Here is a 19,761-nt window from a genome sequence, read left to right on the forward strand (position 1 = left end):
ATGGTAAAGATATATACTTAATTATGTGACTATAATTAGACTGAGATATGGAAATGGTAAACATTGAGAGGAAAGATAGTGTCTTTGAGCTTCTTAGGGTCATAATTTTTGAATTTTGTTTCTTCGTTTTAAGAACCCAGAAAGCTTACATCTAAGGAATTGTTACATAGGATGTCAGCTCCATCCATGGGCCATTAATGGTTTAAGTGAAAGTGAATGTTCTGCATACCCAGTGTGAACCTTAATACCTCATCCCTGAGCCGTCTCCTGAAGGACCAAGGAAAATAGTTTTGGAAGATTATAATTTCTCCTCCTCTTCCCCTCCATCCCTTCCCTCTCTCCTTCTCTTTCTCCTCCCCACACTTCTCTCTCTCTCTCTCTCTCTCTCTCTCTCTCTCTCTCTCTCTCTCTCTCTCTCTCACACACACACACACACACACACACACACACACACACACACACTCGTGAGTGCTTTCTCACTGGCTCATTCACATGGGCACACATGTGTCTGCTGTCAGCGATGACTAGTGGTCCTGTGTGCTCGGAGCCTCTGCTATTTACAGTGCAGTCTGTAATTCAGCCCAAGTGGGCATAGGTGGCAGGGAGGAGGTGGGGAGTAAATTACAGTCCTTCAAAGGACCTAGGCTTTGATGGAAGTGATGGCAGTGACTCAGAATAAGTCAGACTACCTTGACATGTCACCGTAGAAAGTGGTACTAATTATTTCTAAGAAATTTTGGGGGATTTTTCCTGGAGAATTGATGGCATGTTCTTTTTCTGGCATGTTATATCTGACACTTTGGAGCATTGGGAGGATAGTGAGATTAACATGTATGAATATAATTTGATCTCCTCAGAGCAAAGAAAGATATTTCACAAAATTTTATGTTAATAGTTTCTAAGAATTTGAGTATGAATGAGAAGATATCAAATCATTAGATGTCCTGATGTTAAGTTCTTGTGCTAATCCATTAACTCTCATTTAAATTGTGTCTATGACCAAGGCTTTAGGTCAGGGGATTACTCTGGAAATACAGATTAATCAGCTGTATTACTCTGGAAAACTCCGTATGAATCAAACTTAATTCACTGTGAACTTGAAACTCTCCTGCCCCTGCATTCCTGTTCTAGGCTTGCTGGTGTGCTCTGCACACCCAGATAACCCCAGTGTGCTTCTGAAGTGTAGAAGCCGAGGAAATAAGATCTTTAAGGGATGACTCACTAATATGTTCTTGAAATTTCTTTTCAGAAGAAAAAAGTTCAACCTCATTTTTAAAAATACATATTTCAGCTAATTCTGTCTATATTCCTCTGCTTGTTATTATGCTAAGTAAAGATATTCAAAATACTGCTTTGATTGACTGATCAAGACTTCTGTGTAGTAACTGTACTTACTCAGGAAAGTCCTTCAAGTCCCAGGGATAGCTCTGAATATGAAAGCACCCCAGTGGTGACTATCCTATTTACTGGGCTTTACTGTGGCCAGGCTCAAAGTGTGTCCAAGTGCCTGACCTAATTAGTGTTTTCTAAGCAGTGCAATCAGGAGACTTGTCCAGCTCTTCACCCACAACTCTACTGTCTCTTTTATTTTTAATTTGGTTTATTACATTCACTGTTCAGGATCTTATTAGACGATCAAGATAATATTTGTTTCTCAACTTAAATCAGTTTTCTCTTTTACTGCCTGGAAATAATGTACAGTAGTTAATTGTATACTCTTAGTTCCATTTTTATGCCACATGTAATCCAACCTTTCTATACTCTTATTAAAATGGGGAATCCAAAATTGATAATTAGGATAAAATTTTGTAGCAGTGCTGGAATAAATACTGTGGGATAGTTATGTTACATTCATGTCTATGAATATAGTTATATCACTTAAAATGTTTTGTTGAGTTAACATTTAATTGGAATTAGTCTCTGTCGGGGTTCCCATTCTATATTGTTCCTGCTGAATTTTCTTCTACTTGACATGTATTGTTACATTGACCAGCAGGTCAGTGGCTCAGTGTCCTTCATCTCTAGTGTTTTCTGTATTCTGTCTTATTTAAAAATTAATAAAAGAAGCTGGGAGGATGGTTCAGTGGTTAAAATACTTGCCATGGGACTGGAGTTCAGATTCCCCGGAACCCACATAAATGTGGGGTGAGCATGGTAGCCCACCTGCAATTCCACATGCATGCACACATACATGCTTGTATACCTACATATAGATGCTCGGGTATGTGCAAACATGCACATCTCACACAAATACACATGAGAAGGAGAAAAAGATTTTTTTAAAAAATGATGTGCTATGAGAAGCAGCTATTGAGACTCTCAGCATCTTTATACCTAGAGAAAGCCAGGAGGACCTCTGGATTTTCTTGCTGTTTGAGAATAAAAACAATGACTGAACTCCTGACTTTCCTGCCACCACCTCCCCAGTGCTAGGATGACAGGTGTGTGCCACCATGCCCAGCTTCAGTCTTAGAATAGAGAGTTTGCTAAGACCTGTGGATAGTTCCACTTAGAATTTCAAGGGCCTACATTGTTTTCATTATGTGTTGTGAATAAGTAAACGGTGATAATGAGTATACATCTAATGTAGTCATCTGAGTCAACTAAGTTGTCAATATAAGATGAAACACTTGTTAAATCTTTCTAAATTCAGTTAACAGAATTTCAGGATATTGCCAAGTTGTTGTGTTCACCTTAACCAAATTGGCGATTGACTTAAACTGCTTTCTGGCTGCATGGCCCATGCATGCTACTTAACACTGTAGCTTCGAGGCCTTCAGTGGGATGACAGCACAGAGTTCAGAGAACAATGGACTTGTATTAATGCAGTGCTTGAGGTATACCAGGCACCTCATGAATGCTTGCTGTCGTCTCATTAAACTAAACTGCATTATGCCTTGATCATAGATGAGCATGGAGCTGGCTTGACCCTCATGATAGCATGTTTGCTTTCTTTCTGATACTAATGAGATCCTGTCTGCCATGTGTTTTGAGACTCTCCTTTCTCTCTCATTCTCTGTTTCTCTTCCTCCCCTCTTAAGTTTTCTCTTTCAGAGTCTCTTGTAGCTCACAGTGTCACTAACTTGATATGTAGCTGAGGATGATGTTGAACTCTTGGTTTACTTGCCTCTACCTCCCACATGCTGAGGTTTCGAATGTGCTGCCACGCCTGGCTTTACATTCTTACTTCTAATACTGTCAGTACAAAATAGCTGGTATTATACAGTCTAGGAATGCAAGTAATTCAGAAGAGCCTTGGTGTAGATGTAACCATCTTAATTAAATAAGGAACACAGAGCCAAATGCAGAGTTAAAAGCCCAAGAGGTCAGAGCAGTAGCTAAGAGCTGATACTAAAAACCCTTTCTTACCCTTCACTGCCGCTGCTGTCTTTCCCCTCCAAAAGAGGCCTACTTCCTGTGTATCTGTCTTTTTATTGACTTTCTATTCTGCCTTCTCATTGGTTGTAAACCCAACCACATGACCTCCTCGTCACTGCCTGTCTATACAGACCTCTAGGTCTCTATGATTGGTATTGAGATTAAAGGCACGTGTGCCACCATTTTCTAGACTCTGTATCTAGTGGCTGTTCTGTTCTCTGACCCCAGATAAATTTATTAGGGTGCACAATATTTTGGGGAACATAATACCACCACAGTCTCGGTTGTTAGAGCCATGTTATATTGGTGCTAAGAGATATTAGTTTGGAGATTCTTTATGGTATGGAGGGGGAAGAAAAAACATGAAAACAGATACTTTGAATTCACGCTCCCAAACTGCTGATTTTTAAGTGTTCTAGCAATCATTACACTGAGCTGAAGTGGAGTGCCTGAGTGATGGCCTGTGGGCCAGTGAGCTGGATCAGAGGGGGCTCTGTGGAACCATCAGCTCTTATTCCAGCCCCAAGGAGTAGTGTTGAACAGAACCCCAGCTCCAGTGCTTACAGATTCTCTCCAAGGAAGTACTATTTGATTGTACCATGCCTATAGAATATAAAGCAATTTTAAGGAAAACATTCCAAATAATTTTGAACAGTATCAATTATATGTTTCATTCAGTGAAAACATTTTAATAAGGTAATACCAGTCTATTATAAATAAAATTTTATGTTTTTTTAAATTTCATACTCATATTCCAGATTGATCTGTTTAAAATGTCATTTATACCCATTGGTTACTGGTTCCATTTGGGCTGAGCAATGCTTTCAGTAAGGAATACCCAGCTACCCCAGCAGGACGCACTGGTCCAGTGTCTGGTGAATATAAGAGCAGGAAAAGCACTATTTTAGGTCATCATCCCACCACCATGTTTGTCAAGTTGGATCTCTTCCTTTTTTTATAAAAGAAGTTTTAAAATTCAATTTTATATTGATCATGATTATTAAAAAGTCTACATAGCTTCAATCAGGGTGTTCACTTTAGCTGAGACCAAATATGGTCAGGTCAGAGGTTTCAGAAGTTCACCTTGTGTTTTCCTTTTCATCTGAACAAACAGAAGTCTTGTGAGTGTCAGGCACGGAAAGGCACAAGCACACCTGCTGGCAGGTGAGCGGATGTTATGAAGGTCCCTCAGAATTCTGATTTTACTGACCAGAGAACATGGCTGTAAAAAGCAAAACAGGTCCATCCATTTGCCTGCAGATTTCATGAGGTCATTGTTACTTTACTAATTTCCTGATTTCCACAGTGGCTGTACAAGTTTGCACTCCCACCAACTGTGGAGGAGTGTTCCCCTTACTCCACATCCTCTCCAACATAAGCTGTCATCAGTGGTTTTGATCTTAGCTGTTCTGACAGGTGTAATATGGTATCTCAGTCATTTTGATTTGCATTTCCCTGATGGCTAAGGATGTTGACCACTTCCTTAAATGTCTTTCGGCCTTCTAGATTCTTCTGTTGAGAATTCTTCGTTTATATCTGTACCCCATTTTTTAATTGGATTATTTGGTATTTTGACGTCTACTTTCTTGAGTTCTTTATATATTTTGGAGATCTGGATGGAACTAGAAAGAATCATCCTGAGTGAAGTAATCCAGATCCAGAAAGACAAACATAATATGTACTCACTCATAAGTTGATATATTAGCAAAATAAAGGATAACCAGACTACAATCCACAGCCCCAGAGAAACTAGGTAAAAAGGAGGACCCTAAGAGGGACACACATGGAGGGCCCCAGGAAGGGAAAATAGTTAAGATTTCCTGGGTAAACTGGGAAGGGGGTGTAGAAGGGATGGGGGATGGGAACAGGAGGGACTGAGATGGCCCAGTGAAGGGAAGGACAGAGAGGGAGAACAATGAAAGAGATATCTTGGTAGAGGGAACCATTGGGGGATTAGGGAGAAACCTGGTGCTAGGGAAATCCCCAGGAATTCACAAGGACAACAGCAACTAAGACTCCTAGCAATAATGGAGAGGGTGCCTTAACTTACCTTCCCCTATAATCAGATTAGTGACTACCCTAATTGTCATCATAGAATCTACATCCAGTAATTGTTGGAACCAGATGCAGTGATCCACAATCAAGCACTGGGCTGAGATCCTAATTTTCAGTTGAAGAGAGGGAAGAGGGATTAAAGGAGCAAGTGAAGTCAAGATCACGATGGGAAAACCAGAGACAGCTGACCCAAGGTGGTGGGAGCTCATGGACTCTGGCCTGTCAGCTGGGGAACATGCATGGGACTGAACTAGGCCCTCTGAATGTGGGTGACAGTTGTGTGGCTACATCTATTTGGGGAGCCCCTGGCAGTGGGACCAGGACTAATTCCAGGTGCATGAAATGGCTTTTCGGAACACATTCCCTAGGATGGGATACCTTGTCGGCCTTGACACAGCAGAGAGGTGCTGTGGGATGTTCTGTATGACAAATGTTTTGCTCTGATTGGTCAATAAATAAAATACTGATTGGCCAGTGGCTAGGCAGGAAGTATAGGCGGGACTAACAGAGAGAAGAAAAGAGAGAACAGGAAGGCGGAGAGAGACATTGCCAGCCGCTGCCATAACAAGCAGCATGTGAAGATGCCAGTAAGCCACGAGCCACGTGGCAAGGTATAGATTTATGGAAATGGATTAATTTAAGCTGTAAGACCAGTTAGCAAGAAGCCTGCCACGGCCATACAGTTTGTAAGCAATATAAGTCTCTGTGTTTACTTGGTTGGGTCTGAGTGGCTGTGGGACTGGCAGGTGACAAAGATTTGTCCTGACTGTGGGCAAGGCAGGAAAACTCTAGCTACAGGGAGGGGCTCAGCCTTACCCTCTCTGAGGAGTAGATGGGGGATGGAATGGGGGAGATATGGGGACGGGAGAAGAGGAGGGAGGGGGAACTGGGATTGGTTTGTAAAATGAAAAAAACACTTTAACAACAACAACACAACAGCTTTTTCTATAAATAACCTCAATTTGCTGACTTTCTCTGCCACTTGAGTGCTCACTTTTCTTTACACTTTTCCCACATTACATATGTTTTGTTTTGTGAAGAAGGGTTTGCGGGGACTAGAACAGAGTCAAGTATGAGAGTCGAGTCATCACATGTGCCAGCAGTGACTTCCAAACTGTGAGATGCATTCTCCTGGAGATTGCTTATGTTTGATGAGTTTTGTATTTGTTTTCATAAGTCATAAAGCTCCTTGCTGCTCACAGAAGCTGGTCTTCAGTGTAAATATCTCTCTGTGTCTTGGACCCATACTGGTTGATCTTACTGATCCAGTAAGTGCAGGTTTAAGTCTGTGCTGTAATGCTAGACTGGCCCCAAAGAAAGAAAGACACCATAAGGAGTCAACAAGTCAGCTGTCAGGTTACAGCTGTCACTCAGGGATGCTGATGGGCAAAACTTGCCTGAATACACACCTTGATTGTCCTGAACAACAGGCACTGAGGATTCTTAATTACATATTCTCTAGTAGATTTGTGTGGAGAGACACTGCTATATCATCAAATTATATTTGTAGAGTAGTTGTCCAAATAAAGCAAAAATGAAGTGTAGAACCAGACCTGAAACACCTGTGTTGTTCAGAACACCAGCTGTTTTGTTCCAGGAAGTAGTGTCCTCATCCTCCAAAAGGATTGATGTTTTTAGAGCACTGTTAGTGTGCTGTTCTTCTTAGGACTTAATTCGAAGTTTCCATCTTTAGCCTGTCATTTTATAGGAATTGTAAGCCCAAGTAGTCCATATGTGTGGTTAAATAGTGTTATATAGTCTGTGTGTGTGTGTGTGTGTGTGTGTGTGTGTGTGTGTGTGTGTGTGTGTGTGGTTAAGTGTTGTTATACAAAAGATCAAACACCTGGACTAAGGAAGGATTTTTATTTCATCAGAAAAACAGTTTTGAACATTTTCTAAGCTCTAAGAAACAGTAAATTAGAATGTGTAGTTATACTTCTAAATCTTTGTAATCCATTGTTTTTCAACTTGTTACTCATTTATCTACATTATTGCTACTAAAATTATATTATGATATATTGATTATATTTAATCAATGGTCATAGTATACACAGGCTCAAAATTAGCTCTAAGAAAAACATGGATTAAATGTACTGTGATTGAAATGGCAATCATTTCATTTCATAGACATTAACTCTAAACAAAGCATGGCCTAAAGGAAGATTCACTTTTATATATTTATGTATCAGTTCTGTCTTGTTTAACAAAAATTATGTGATTTATTAATAACTTAATGTAAACTAATGATCTTCCTAAGTTATAAGGAGAAAGAAAACATAGTTTCTACTTTAGAGGAGTAACAGGTGAAGGTCTGTATTTGAGCATGTAGGATTGGACCACTTCCAGAGCAGAAATCCAGCCAATTTTCAAGAAAAATCACAATGTTTCAGTTTTGAATTTTAATGCATTTGGAACATATGCAGCAGAACATTTTCTTCTTGCTGTCTCCTGCTAAACTAATTATGTATACTACCATGCTGGTTTCCCTGTGCTGGGGAGCTCAAGTATACGTAGAACAGAGAATTCTCCTGGTTCATGGTCCTCATTCAGTGGTGGGACCAGTTTCCTCTTCGGTTTTTCAAAAATAAAAATGCTTGGCTCATTTAAATTATTAAGTAGCGACTGTGTATTCCAGGCCTGAGTGTGGTAGCAACCAGGACAGGTACAGATCCGTCTTCTGGCGGCTTGTGTTCCCATGGAGTGGGGACAGAGTGTGATGCAGGTTCCTGATGCATTAGTGTCCTGGAGGCAATAAAGCACACCATGAGATAGAGTGCTGTATTGGGGACCAGAATGATTTGAAGTCTCATTGGCCAGTGGCCTGGGAGGTGTGAAAAGATCAGAAAGGCCAGTGAGGATGAAGCGTTAGGAAAGTGAGCAGTAGGGGTTGAGTCCAGTAGACATTGTCAAGAGCCTCCACTCTAGTCATAACTGGAAGTTTTTAAGTGGAAAGTTTTGACTAATTCATGGTCGGTCACTCTGGAGACTCCACGGGCAGTGAAACAGGGTCGGTTCCGGCAGGACTCCAGAAAGAAGGAGAACCCGGAGGAGACTCATCCCAGCGTCTAGTGGAGAGAGGATGGCGGCTGGAATTCTGGAGGGCTGGGAACTGGCGTGGTGCAGTTTGAATGGGCTCTGTGCCTGGCCACACTGCTTGTACAGGCTCCTGGATGACAAGATTTCATGCTAACATGGCTGAAAGTTCAATTCCTTGAAAGATCATACTTTAGTGAGGACTCTTCCTGTCTTGAGGACGTTAGCTATTCTGAAAAGTTAATGGGCTGGGGGGAAGGGGAGGGGGGCAGGAAGGGAGAGAACAAGGGAATCTGTGGCTGTTATGTAGAACTGAATAGTATTGTAAAATAAAAAAAAAAGTTAAAATGTTTGTCTGCGATAGCTCCTTTAGCTTCTTTTTGTTACATGGAAAGTGCTGACTTAGCCCAGGTTCTGTGGCAAGTTCATGTTTAAATGCCTGTTCTCTGCTTTGAGTTTACCCAACTAATGTATACTATAATGAGAATTAGTTAAGGTTTTTTTAACTGCCTCAATGAAAATTCATGTTTTTTAAATGAGGAAAGGTTGAATAGAATTTCTCTTTGCTATATATGAACTATATGTATTGAACTTTGGGCCTTGTGTAAAGTTTGGGTTTCTGGAATTCTTTTGCTAGTCACATTGTCCTGATGCTTGCCGATGATATGGCGTGCAATGCTCGAAACCCCAAGCCGGCCACAGTGTTCAGCCACAAGAATATGGAGCTCAATGTGTATGGAGATGATGTGGAAGTGGACTACAGAAGCTATGAGGTTCGTTGTCAGAAACTTGGGAAATGTGGTAGTCATCTTCTTTCAACCCTAGCCTCGGTTGTATTGAACTTTGGTGGAATTACTCTGCTTTTGCAGTTCCCACTATGGAAGTAGTGACACATGAGTAAAACTCTTAATGCATAACGTCAGTGACAGTTGTGTCAACTTTTTAACAGGAAATTTCTGGTTTTCATACTTGATCTAAAATGTCAAGTTCAGCATTTTTATTAGGTCTGTGAATTGAGGAAGAACCCCATGATTAATGAAGACGCCCCCTATTGCCCAGTGGTGGACTTGTCCAGTCTGTGGCCTGTGGGCCTTTTTTATCCTAGGATAGTTACAAACATAACCCAACACAGGACTGTAAACTTACAGAAGCATTTTGAGACTTTTTTCTTTTATAAACTCTATTGCAGGGTTCCCAGGCCGACTGTGTAGATGACAGGGTTGTGTTGCAGTGTAAAGGTTAGGCACACACACCTGTTTGACATGAAACCACCTCAAATAAGCTCCCACTGTCTTACACTTACCCAGTTAGAAGTAATCTGCTAGCTAAGACAGGTATTATACTATATTTTCATTCTTAGAAACTTAGTTTTTAATAGTTCAAGACTGTTTGGAATTTGAAGCTGTCCTAGAGAATCCTTTTTTACCGAGCCCACGGAGAGTAGGACACCATCTCTTGTGTGTAGAATTCTTCCACCTCAGTTGTCAGATCACATCTGTCCCAGGCTGCGAGTCCTTTAGACCACATCTTTTGTCTGCGTGTCTTACGTCTAGTGAGACTGCTCGGAAATATCTGTGGATTGAATGTGTATGAATGTTTGACTTCTTACTTATTTGATCATCTGAGAATGTAAAATGGTCCCCTACCTTGTTAGCCAATAAGATTCTATTAAAACCATCAGCATTTTGCTGTATTCTGGGAAAGATTGTAAGCTAAACAGCTTGTGCACATATGTTTATACATGTTTCCCATTCATGATCTAGGGAAAAATCTATTGAAAAAGCTGACTGGATTTTCTGCTTTTTATTTTTTATTTTTGGTTTTTCAAGACAGGGTTGTAGCTTTGCGCCTTTCCTGGAACTCACTTTGGAGACCAGGCTGGCCTCGAACTCACAGAGATCCGCCTGCCTCTGCCTCCCAAGTGCTGGGATTAAAGGCGTGCGCCACCACCGCCCGGCTGATTTTCTGCTTTTTAAAATAAGTATGGAAAATAGATGACTTAGCTGTTAACTTCATATCAGTATTTTTCCCCTACAACTTTAAACATGACTTCAAAGAACCTCAGACACCTAGAAATTCTAAGTTGGGAAGATCTGTTCCAAGTGTGTTTTACAGTTGAAGACATTGCTATGGAAATCTAAGTGACAGGCGCATCCAAAATTAAATATGCATGATTTGGCAGGGGTGGTGGTGGTTGTGGCACTGTCCTCTTCTGTGATTAACCTGTAATTCACTGAGTGGTGGCATAGGCTAGCTGCATGATTGACTAGTTATTCACAAATGTTTGTATTTCATCTCCTCCCAAAGAATTGCCTGTATAAATAAGTCAGTAAACTTTGGGGTCAGTTTTTAACACATAATTGAAAACTCTAAATTGGGAATTAAATTATTTTGCTCCAACATAGCTTTCCTTGTTAGTTTTTAGTACTTAGACTTTTCTTTAGGTCGTGTCTTGCTGTGTAGCCCAGTCTAGCGTTGAGGTTACACTTCTCTTGCCTCAGTGTCCTGTGCCCGCACACCCCGCTCCCCATGCCGGGTCACAGGCACACATACCACATCAGGCCATCTTTTACTTTTAGGAGCAGAGTGACATGAAGGTGCATGCTTAGCTTTAGGAATCTAAAACAAATTGCATAGTTTGTTTTCTGTTTCATTTTCACTTTATGCTTAGTGTAAATGGTGGCAGAGCCTTCTGTCCCGACTGACCGGTCCTAAATAAACCACAAAAGCTTATATTAATTACAGAATGCTTGACCAATAGCTCAGGCTTATTACTAACCAGCTCTTAATTTAAATTAACCCATTTCTATTAATCTATGTATTGCCACGGGGTCTGTGGCTTACTGGTTCTCCAGCATCCTGCTTCTTGGGCGGTTTTGCATTTCTATCGATTCTGCCCCCTTCCTCTGAGTCCTTAGTTGGATTGTTCTGTCTAACCTTATCCTGCCTTGCTATAGGCCCAAACAGTTTTATTATCAACCAGTGAAAGCAACACATATTGACAGTGTACAGAAGGATCATCCCACAGCAGCTGAGTAATACATAGATAGGAGGAATGTTGAGTTTTTTCAGGTTCGATTTCATCAGATTGCTCTTTTTTTTTGAAAAAAAAAAAAAATTCTTATTTTCTTATTTTTTCAGGTAACCGTGGAGAACTTTCTACGGGTATTAACCGGGAGGGTGCCACCTAGTACGCCTCGCTCAAAGCGTCTTCTTTCTGATGACAGAAGCAATATTCTCATTTATATGACAGGTATTTCAGAACTTCAAGACTCCATAGTAGATTATGTTGAAACATGTTGAAATGAAACCCTGTGTACAAATGCTAAAGTTTAACTTTAGCTAAAGTAGTATGGTGTGTAGTTATTTATTCTCATGATACAGAACTACTTGAAATGATATTTAAATGGGATATGGGTTGAGGATCTTTATTCTAGAGTCTGTAATTGTTGCCAACCTGTGCAAATGTCACAAGTAGAAAAATTCCCATCTGATGTCATGTGGCAGGTGAGAGTCAAAATGCAGCTTTTCTCACTGAAAACGGACAAAGTTACCTTCAGACTCTGTGCATAAGAAACCTCAGTTAATTTCCTGTTTATACCTGGGTTCTAGCCCCGGAATGTCTGACTGTGTGGAAACAGGTATTCCATAGCCAGCAGCCTCCTGGTCTCCCACTGTGGATGAGGACAACACACGTTTGTTCGGTTTGTGTTGGCTCCTTGCTCTACACAAAGCTCTCTGTTCTGTTTCCTTTCCTTGCTCTCAGACCGTCGCACCCCACTTCTGGTTTTAGGCTCCTCTTGGTCCTCGTACTCAAGTACTTAATAGAAATTGCAAACCTGTCCCTTCTCTGCTGAACAGTTATAGTCCCAGGTTTTACTGCTGAAGGATTCACTTAGTGTAGAGCTCAGACTTCTTTGTTTTGGTCTGGGGTAGGGTTCGTGTAGGTGAGCATGTTCCCCCAATGTTGTAATTTGTAGGCTAGCCTCAGTTAATGTACTAAACCACACAATTTAGATATTTTACATTTCTTTTCTGGATGTATTGCCATTTTTTGAAAATAACTCCAGCCTTGAAGGAAATTCCAGTGGTTTTAATGTAGAGTCTGAGGCCTTCCTCTTCTGAGCTGCTGCTGCTTGCGTGGGGAGCATGGTTTTTGAGGGTACCATTGTCTCCCTTTGTTCTTGTGTCTTCTGCCCTGCTTTCCGCTACAACAGAAGTCTAGCAGTTGTGGCAGAGAGAAGCAAGCTCACAGTGTCAACGTTTCTGTCCAGGCTTTTACAGGGAAAGGTTGTGGACGTCTGCCACAGAGTGGGATAGCTGTTAGGATTATGATAATTCGATGACGACAGAGCTGATCTCCTGGAGGCTTCTGTACACGTGAACTGTTTTAAGTCACTGCCTCTGCCCCCACTTTCCTCCTCCAGCAGCCGGGGGATTTCGGTGCTGCCGCCCAGAGTCGCCGTGTGGGGTTGTGCAGATCGTCATCCTGGGCACACGGCACTTGGCTTGGTGTTAAGGGGACCTGAGGTCTAGTGTGTTCTGACTGACTTGTGTCGTCTGCTGCAGGGATGTCTCATGGGAAGGAGATACACCTTTACCCGCCAAGGCTTAGTCGCCACTCGCTCCTGTCCCACGGGGCTGGAACTAAAATAGGCCTTTCCTTCCCTCATTGCCCAGAGGAAGGCACCTTTAACAGTCTGCACACGGAGCTGCACCAGCTGGTAACGCACGCGCTCCCTTTATGACTGAGGAAAACGAGGCAGAGATTAAGTTATTTACCTAAAATAGCACAGTCTGTAAGTGGCACAGCGAGTGGCTGAGTCCAGACAGACTGGCTCTTTCTTGTCACCACCCCCTGGTCAGCTCTAATGGACTGTGTTCAGTGTTCAGGGAGAAAAACATCAGTTTTTAGTTGAGAACTGCACTCCCTAGTAATAATAGCATGGAGTGTACACTGAATGAACAGCGCACCAGGGACCAGGCAGTGTTTATAGCTTCTTTCTCACAAAAATGTGAACCATTTTATGGGTAAGATAAATTTCAGACATAGTGGAGGCCAGTGGGCTTATGTAATTGAATAATAGAAAAACTCTTAAAGAATTATACGTACTGTTCTTATGCAGTCTAGCACTCCTTTTTTAGTTTACAGGGAAAATTAAATTTGTTTTCCAGTCTCGATTTTAGGTAAGAAAATAGTATTAAAACATTGCAATAAGTGATGTAACTGTGTATATCTGGATGCATTTATTACTGTATGTATTTCTGTATGTACTAGGAAATATGTGAGTATTGTCTTTTTGGCTTTCTTCAAGGTCATGGGGGAAATGGTTTCTTGAAATTCCAAGATTCTGAAGAAATCACCAACATAGAGCTTGCGGATGCTTTTGAACAGATGTGGCAGAAAAGACGGTAATCAGCAAGTAACTCTTCACTTTATTATTTAACATCTCCCGTATTTCTCCTGCAGTGTGAGGGTTGAACCAGGGCTTGGGCACACCAGGAAAGTGTTCTGGCCTGCGCTACACACCCAGCCCCAAATAAATGACTTCTTATTGCAAGATGCACTAGTAATCACATTTTCCTGTGCGAGATGTATAATTATTTTACATGATTTTCAAATGATTTAGCTTGCCCTAATCATTTCTTCTACCATGAAATTTGTATTTGTTATTTCATTGAACAGAGCCTTGTGAAAGAAAAATTCAGTTATTATTTAACATGAATGAGTTGACTTGAAATATTTTTTATTTATTCAGTTAGTGTTGTGTTTATGTGTGCATTTGTGCACATGCATGTGTGTGCACATGTGTGTATATGTCCTTTTACTGTGTGGGTTGTGGGGACTGACTGAACTCAGGTTGTACATCTTGGTCAGCAGAGTCTTTTCCTGTAGAGCCCTCCCGTTGGCCCTGGCTTTTAAGATGACATTTCATGTCATGTAGCTGTAGGGTGTTCTTGCCGCCCCCACTCCTTACACTCACGACCTTCAGCTTCCTGAGTAGCTGAAGTTACAGATGTGTGCCGCTCGCTACATTAGTTCATTATATTTGGTTCAACCTCACTAAAGTTTCAGAGCACAGGCGAATGCCGCCAGATTCTTCGCCAGAATACAGGTGGAACGTCTTTAGTTCCTGGTGTTCTGAGACCTGATGAGCACAGACTTTCTTGTCTGTTTCTGTCGGCATGCTGACCTTCTGCTCCCTACAAGAGCACTCTGAGGCTTCTCTAGGCCACAGCCCCAAACTCTTCCACACTTTTCCCCCATGTGGCTCTACCTCTCAGTGGCAGGTTTCTTGTTGCTAGGACACGAGGCAAGAATGTTCGGGGAGGAGAGGCTTACTCTGGCCCTCAGTTCTGGAAGGGACGGTCCATCTTGGTCAGGGAGGCACAGTGTGTGGGGCGAGTCGGTTGTCAGTGGCAGGAGCCTGTGGTTGGCCTGTTCGTATCTTGGAGGATGAAGAAGTGGAGACAAGAAGCCAGTACCACAAGTCCCTGAGGGCAGCATTTCTAACTGGTGGCCCTGTGTTGAGAGGCTAGGACCCTGGGCACTGTGGCTGAGCTAACAGAAACAGCTCCCTGGGGTGGACTGTGAGGGTGGCGGCAGGATTTTGATTTGGCCAGTGCTTTCAGATTCTGAACCACAGAGATTTAATATGTCACAGGCTCCTGCCACCACGGATGGAGCCAGTCAGCCACCATGCCTTCCCTTCCATGGAGTGGAATGTAAGTTAAACGGACGCCCTTCGGTTGTATCTGCTGGGATTTTATCCCAGGACGACAGCGACGACAGCGGTGGCACAGACACCTGTCTCAGCGCTTGTCTCCCTCCTGAGTTACAGATCTGCTTTCTGTACATGGCCTGAGTGTGGTGACTGAGGCATACACGCGAATATAGGAAATATGGGCATCATCAGAACCTCTCTACACATATGTGCTGACATACAGAGTTACAGCTCTGTGTGTATGTGTTAAGTTTCCAAGAAAACTTTCATGTCAAGAGTTCTTGAATATCTGTCTGAGTTCTGCATCCTGTGGCCAGGATCAGAGGGCACACAAATGGACACAGCTGCCCTGGGGTGTGCCCAGTGTGCCCTTCTGGAGTGTCTTCATGAGCAGCATTCTTCTTGTAACTTAGCTAGTGAGATGACTCAGGATTACATCATTGAATTATTGGAGAAATGTTAGTGTGCAGTTAACAGTGTGATTCATGTCAGGTTTTGTCACTTTTCTTTCAGCTACAATGAGCTGTTGTTTATTATTGATACTTGCCAAGGTGCATCCATGTATGAGCGGTTTTATTCTCCCAACATCATGGCTTTGGCTAGTAGCCAAGTGGGAGAGGATTCGCTGTCAGTAAGTGTCTGCCCGTTGCTGTTTCTCAAATCACTTCATATGTTTTATGGGTAGATGTGCTGTCCTTGGACTTTATAAACAGGACATTTCGGTATTTTAAACCATGTGTTAAGATGATCCTGTTTGACAGATCCTTTCCCTACTTTGACAGCATCAACCAGACCCTGCCATTGGAGTGCATCTTATGGACAGGTACACATTCTATGTCTTGGAATTTTTGGAAGAGATTAATCCAGCTAGCCAAACTAACATGAATGACCTTGTAAGTATTCCATTCACTTGATTTCAGCATGTTGGTGTGCTAGCTTTAGTGTGATGTGTGCAGTCTCTTCTTCCCAGGATTCCAGGGGTGCTGTCTTTGCATCATGGTGTGGCCTTTTCAACTGTTTTGAATCTACCTTTTTTTTTTTTTAAATTAGTATCTTCTTCCTTTAAAAACCTTCAAAATTATGCTTATCTGTTTGTGTGGGTGTGCATATATGTGTGCATGTATATGCATGTGTGTGCATATGTTTACATATGTGTGCATGTGTGTGCATATGTGCATGTACAGAGGCCAGAGCACAGTCTGAGGGAGTCAGGCTGTGTCCTTCTGTCATGTGGGTCCTGGGGAGGGAACTGAAGTCATCAGGTTTGGTGGCATGTGCCCGTACCTGCTAGGCCATCTTGTTGTCTCCCAGTGTGCCCGTTAGCACGCAGGGCCACAGGCTTTAACCCTGTCACCCTCTTTTCCTGAGGTACTTGGCTACTTGGTTTCATTTGTGTATTATCTCTTACCTGCTAGGTCTATTTAAAACCTGTCTGTTCACCTTTTGAAGTTCTGCCCATTCTGAGTCAAACAATACTCTTCCAGGAAAGCTACCTGACTTCTTCCTTGGAATTTATTTTACCATCTCAGAACTTCCATAGAACTTAATTTCTCATTTGTAACATTTACCACAGCCTGTCTTTTGTTGATTTCAGGCAGTGAGTGAAGTCTTTGTCATTTAATGCGAAGCTCTTGGAAGAGAGACCTTATCCTACATAGTGTTTGTAGACTATAATTCCTAGTAGAGTCTCTTAGTATAACTTGAGTTTAATTAAAATTTCCCTTCTTTCCTGTGCTGATGGGGCCATTTCAATCACAGCAGCTTGAAGTTGCTGTTGAGTTGGCAAAGTAAGAAGCTGCAGATGGTGGTTGTGTGATGACGTCACTCTGTCCACCTGCTTACCCTGTGTCTGTAATTGAAAGTTTTCCTGTGCCCACCCGGCTCTGGTCCTCACGGTCCTGCAGCCACTCAGACCCAAATGAACACACAGATAATAAAGCCACAGAACACATGACAACATATAGATAAAGAGAAATGGACTGAGTTTAAATGTAAGAGCTAGTCAGTGGTAGGCCTGAGCCAATGGCTGAGCAGTTTTAATTAACATAAACTTCTGAGTGATTATTTTATGAGCAGCTGCAGACTGCAGGGTTAGGTGGGACCTGAGGAAAACTTTTAGCTCCACGTGTCTGTTCATCTGCACACACTCGCCTGGTCTTCTTGTCCTGCCCTCCCTGTGCCAGTGTCCTGCCCGCTGTGACCCCTGGCTTAGGACGCTCCTTCAGTGTTCGATCAGTGCCGTCGCTGGCTGTGCACAACATGGGGCGGACACTGCTTCCGCTTTCCTGGAGCTTAGGAACAGAGGGTGACCGAGCAGATGGCTCTCTTCCTACCCTCTGCACTGGGCTCTCTTGAGCAGAATCCTTTGGAGTGAATTTTCAGTATTGAAGGAGTCCTGCCAAATTCTGAGAGCTGCTGCTGTTGGCTGCCAAGTGTGACAGGCATACTTGCTAATACCAATTTGAAGATTGTGTATTTTGATGCTTGTTAAATCCTGATAGGAACTTGAATATTTTTTTTTTTTTCCATCACAGGCAATTTATTTTGTTCTATTCATTCACAGTTAATACAGAAAATACTTGGAAACATTTCCATATAATGTTTGACACAGAAATCATCAAATAGAAGTATACAATGTTGACAGGAGGCAGTACATTTATAATTTATAACCCCAAATGTATTTATAAATTAGAAATGGAAAGATCCAGAAATGAAATTATGAAGGTTCACCAAAGTCATTTAATCTGTCAGTTTCTCATTCATTTTTATGTCTTAATAATATTCTATTGTATGAATAAGCCACATTTTATTTCTCTCCAGTATTTGATAGCTATTTGAGTTGTTTTAACTTTTTTACTATTAGCAACACACTGCTGTAAACCTTCATGTACATGTTTCATAGGTGCACATTTTCAGTAGTTTGAGGATATATTCCTAAGGGTAGAATTGTTGAGTAACAGAGTAACAATGTTTTGCATTTTGACCAACCACCAAACTGTTTTGCCAAAGTGGCACACCATTTTACAATCTCACCAAATCCTTGTTTTTAAGGCTCTGATTTTTGTACAAAAGCATTCAATCATTCTGTCAGACCAAACCAGGAAAAGTAAGCTATAGTTCAGAGCTGTTCTATTCCATTTACTATGCAAAGCCATTCTTGGCGTTTGCAACTCTCAGCCCTTTTGAGTATTCTTGCAGTGTTCACCTTTTCCTCCACCACTTTTTTTTCTTCTTTTTTTTTTTTTCTGGTTTATTTCTATCTATTACAAATGTATAAAAAATCCTCCATCAACCCTGCCGATAGAAGCAGAACCTTGAGAAATATACCTTTGGTTTGCCTCAGAAAAGGAACACATATTGCACTGTAAAGTTTATAAAATTGGCGCAAAACATTGTGGTAATGTTACAATACCAGTTTTAAGAGTTCAGTGACTAATGGGGAGCCGATGGGATACATGCAGAACTGTGAAAGCGATCTCACTTAGCCAGCTGTACACGTAGACTGTAAATCTACATTCAGATCAATTCTGAACTAAAACTATCATCTCAGTTTATCTGTTGAGGTCAACCAGGAAACCCTAGAATATACCTTGATTTTTGCAAAAAACAAAATAGGGGGAGGGGTTTCTTCAGCATTTCAGTCCACGAGTAACAGTATCCTAACAGGCAAAGTGTTTTCTCACTGTCAACATAGAATGAACTGCTGCTGGAGGTCAACTTGGGCTTTAATTTGCATTAGTACTTACATGCATAGTAGTCCAAGTTGTTGATCTCATGACTTTAAAAAGTAACTCTAAAAAAGTAAAATGGTCCTTCTTGGAAGACTAAAGAAAGACATCCAGCCACAGTTGTAGAGAGTCTCATCAAAACAATATACCCTTTTATGGATTATGCCTCAATTAAAAAAAATAGCCCCAAATAAGAAGCAGCTCTGAAAAAGAAAATATAACTTAAGATATTTGAAAAAAACAAGGTGAATACAGGTTCAAAAATAATTAAGATACATTTTCTTAAGACTACCTAGAATTAGGCTTTAAAGAATTCTACCATTTCAAGTTTACCACTAGCTACTAGATACCCATTTACAAACAAGATGTTCACTTTTTTTGTTCCTTTATCGAAAGAAAAATCTACCTTCAGACTATGAGGGTGGTGATGGGGAGGGACTAGAAAACAAAATTCAAACAATCCCATGCAAATATCACATTTTTCAAATGGAAGAACTCCAAACTGCACTAGAAGTTCCAATCACTAAGACACTTTCCATTGAAATGATTTAAGGAACTTGAATATTTAAATAAACTTTTTATAATGCTAATTTCACTTAAAAAATCAACTAATTAATTGATTTTATATCCTGACTACAGCTGCCCTCCCTCTTCTCTTCTTACTCCCTTCCCCTTCCTCATTGCCCCCCCCCCCCATCCACCCCTCTTCTGTATTCGCTCAGAAAGGGGCAGGCCTCCCCTGTGCATCAGCAAAGCATGGCCTATTAAGCTGCCATAAGACCAAGCTCTTATTCAGTCTGGGCAGGGCACTCCAGCGTGAGGAATTGGTTCCCAAGAGCCAG

At 41.5% G+C, this 19,761-nt stretch overlaps 1 protein-coding gene across 1 annotated transcript in view; it reads left to right on the forward strand.

The window, feature by feature from the left end:
• The window catches only part of Pigk (phosphatidylinositol glycan anchor biosynthesis class K), a 79,447-nt gene that overhangs the window by 16,018 nt on the left and 43,668 nt on the right, over window positions 1–19,761 (forward strand). The window contains exons 4-8 of the mRNA XM_006989510.4: window positions 9,104–9,239; window positions 11,608–11,719; window positions 13,782–13,878; window positions 15,705–15,822; window positions 15,974–16,084. Of these exons, the coding sequence (XP_006989572.1) occupies window positions 9,104–9,239; window positions 11,608–11,719; window positions 13,782–13,878; window positions 15,705–15,822; window positions 15,974–16,084 (574 nt within the window). The remainder of the gene's footprint in view (window positions 1–9,103; window positions 9,240–11,607; window positions 11,720–13,781; window positions 13,879–15,704; window positions 15,823–15,973; window positions 16,085–19,761) is intronic.

The sequence above is a fragment of the Peromyscus maniculatus genome, chromosome 6 (assembly GCF_049852395.1).
Source record: "Peromyscus maniculatus bairdii isolate BWxNUB_F1_BW_parent chromosome 6, HU_Pman_BW_mat_3.1, whole genome shotgun sequence".
Taxonomy (NCBI): domain Eukaryota; kingdom Metazoa; phylum Chordata; class Mammalia; order Rodentia; family Cricetidae; genus Peromyscus; species Peromyscus maniculatus.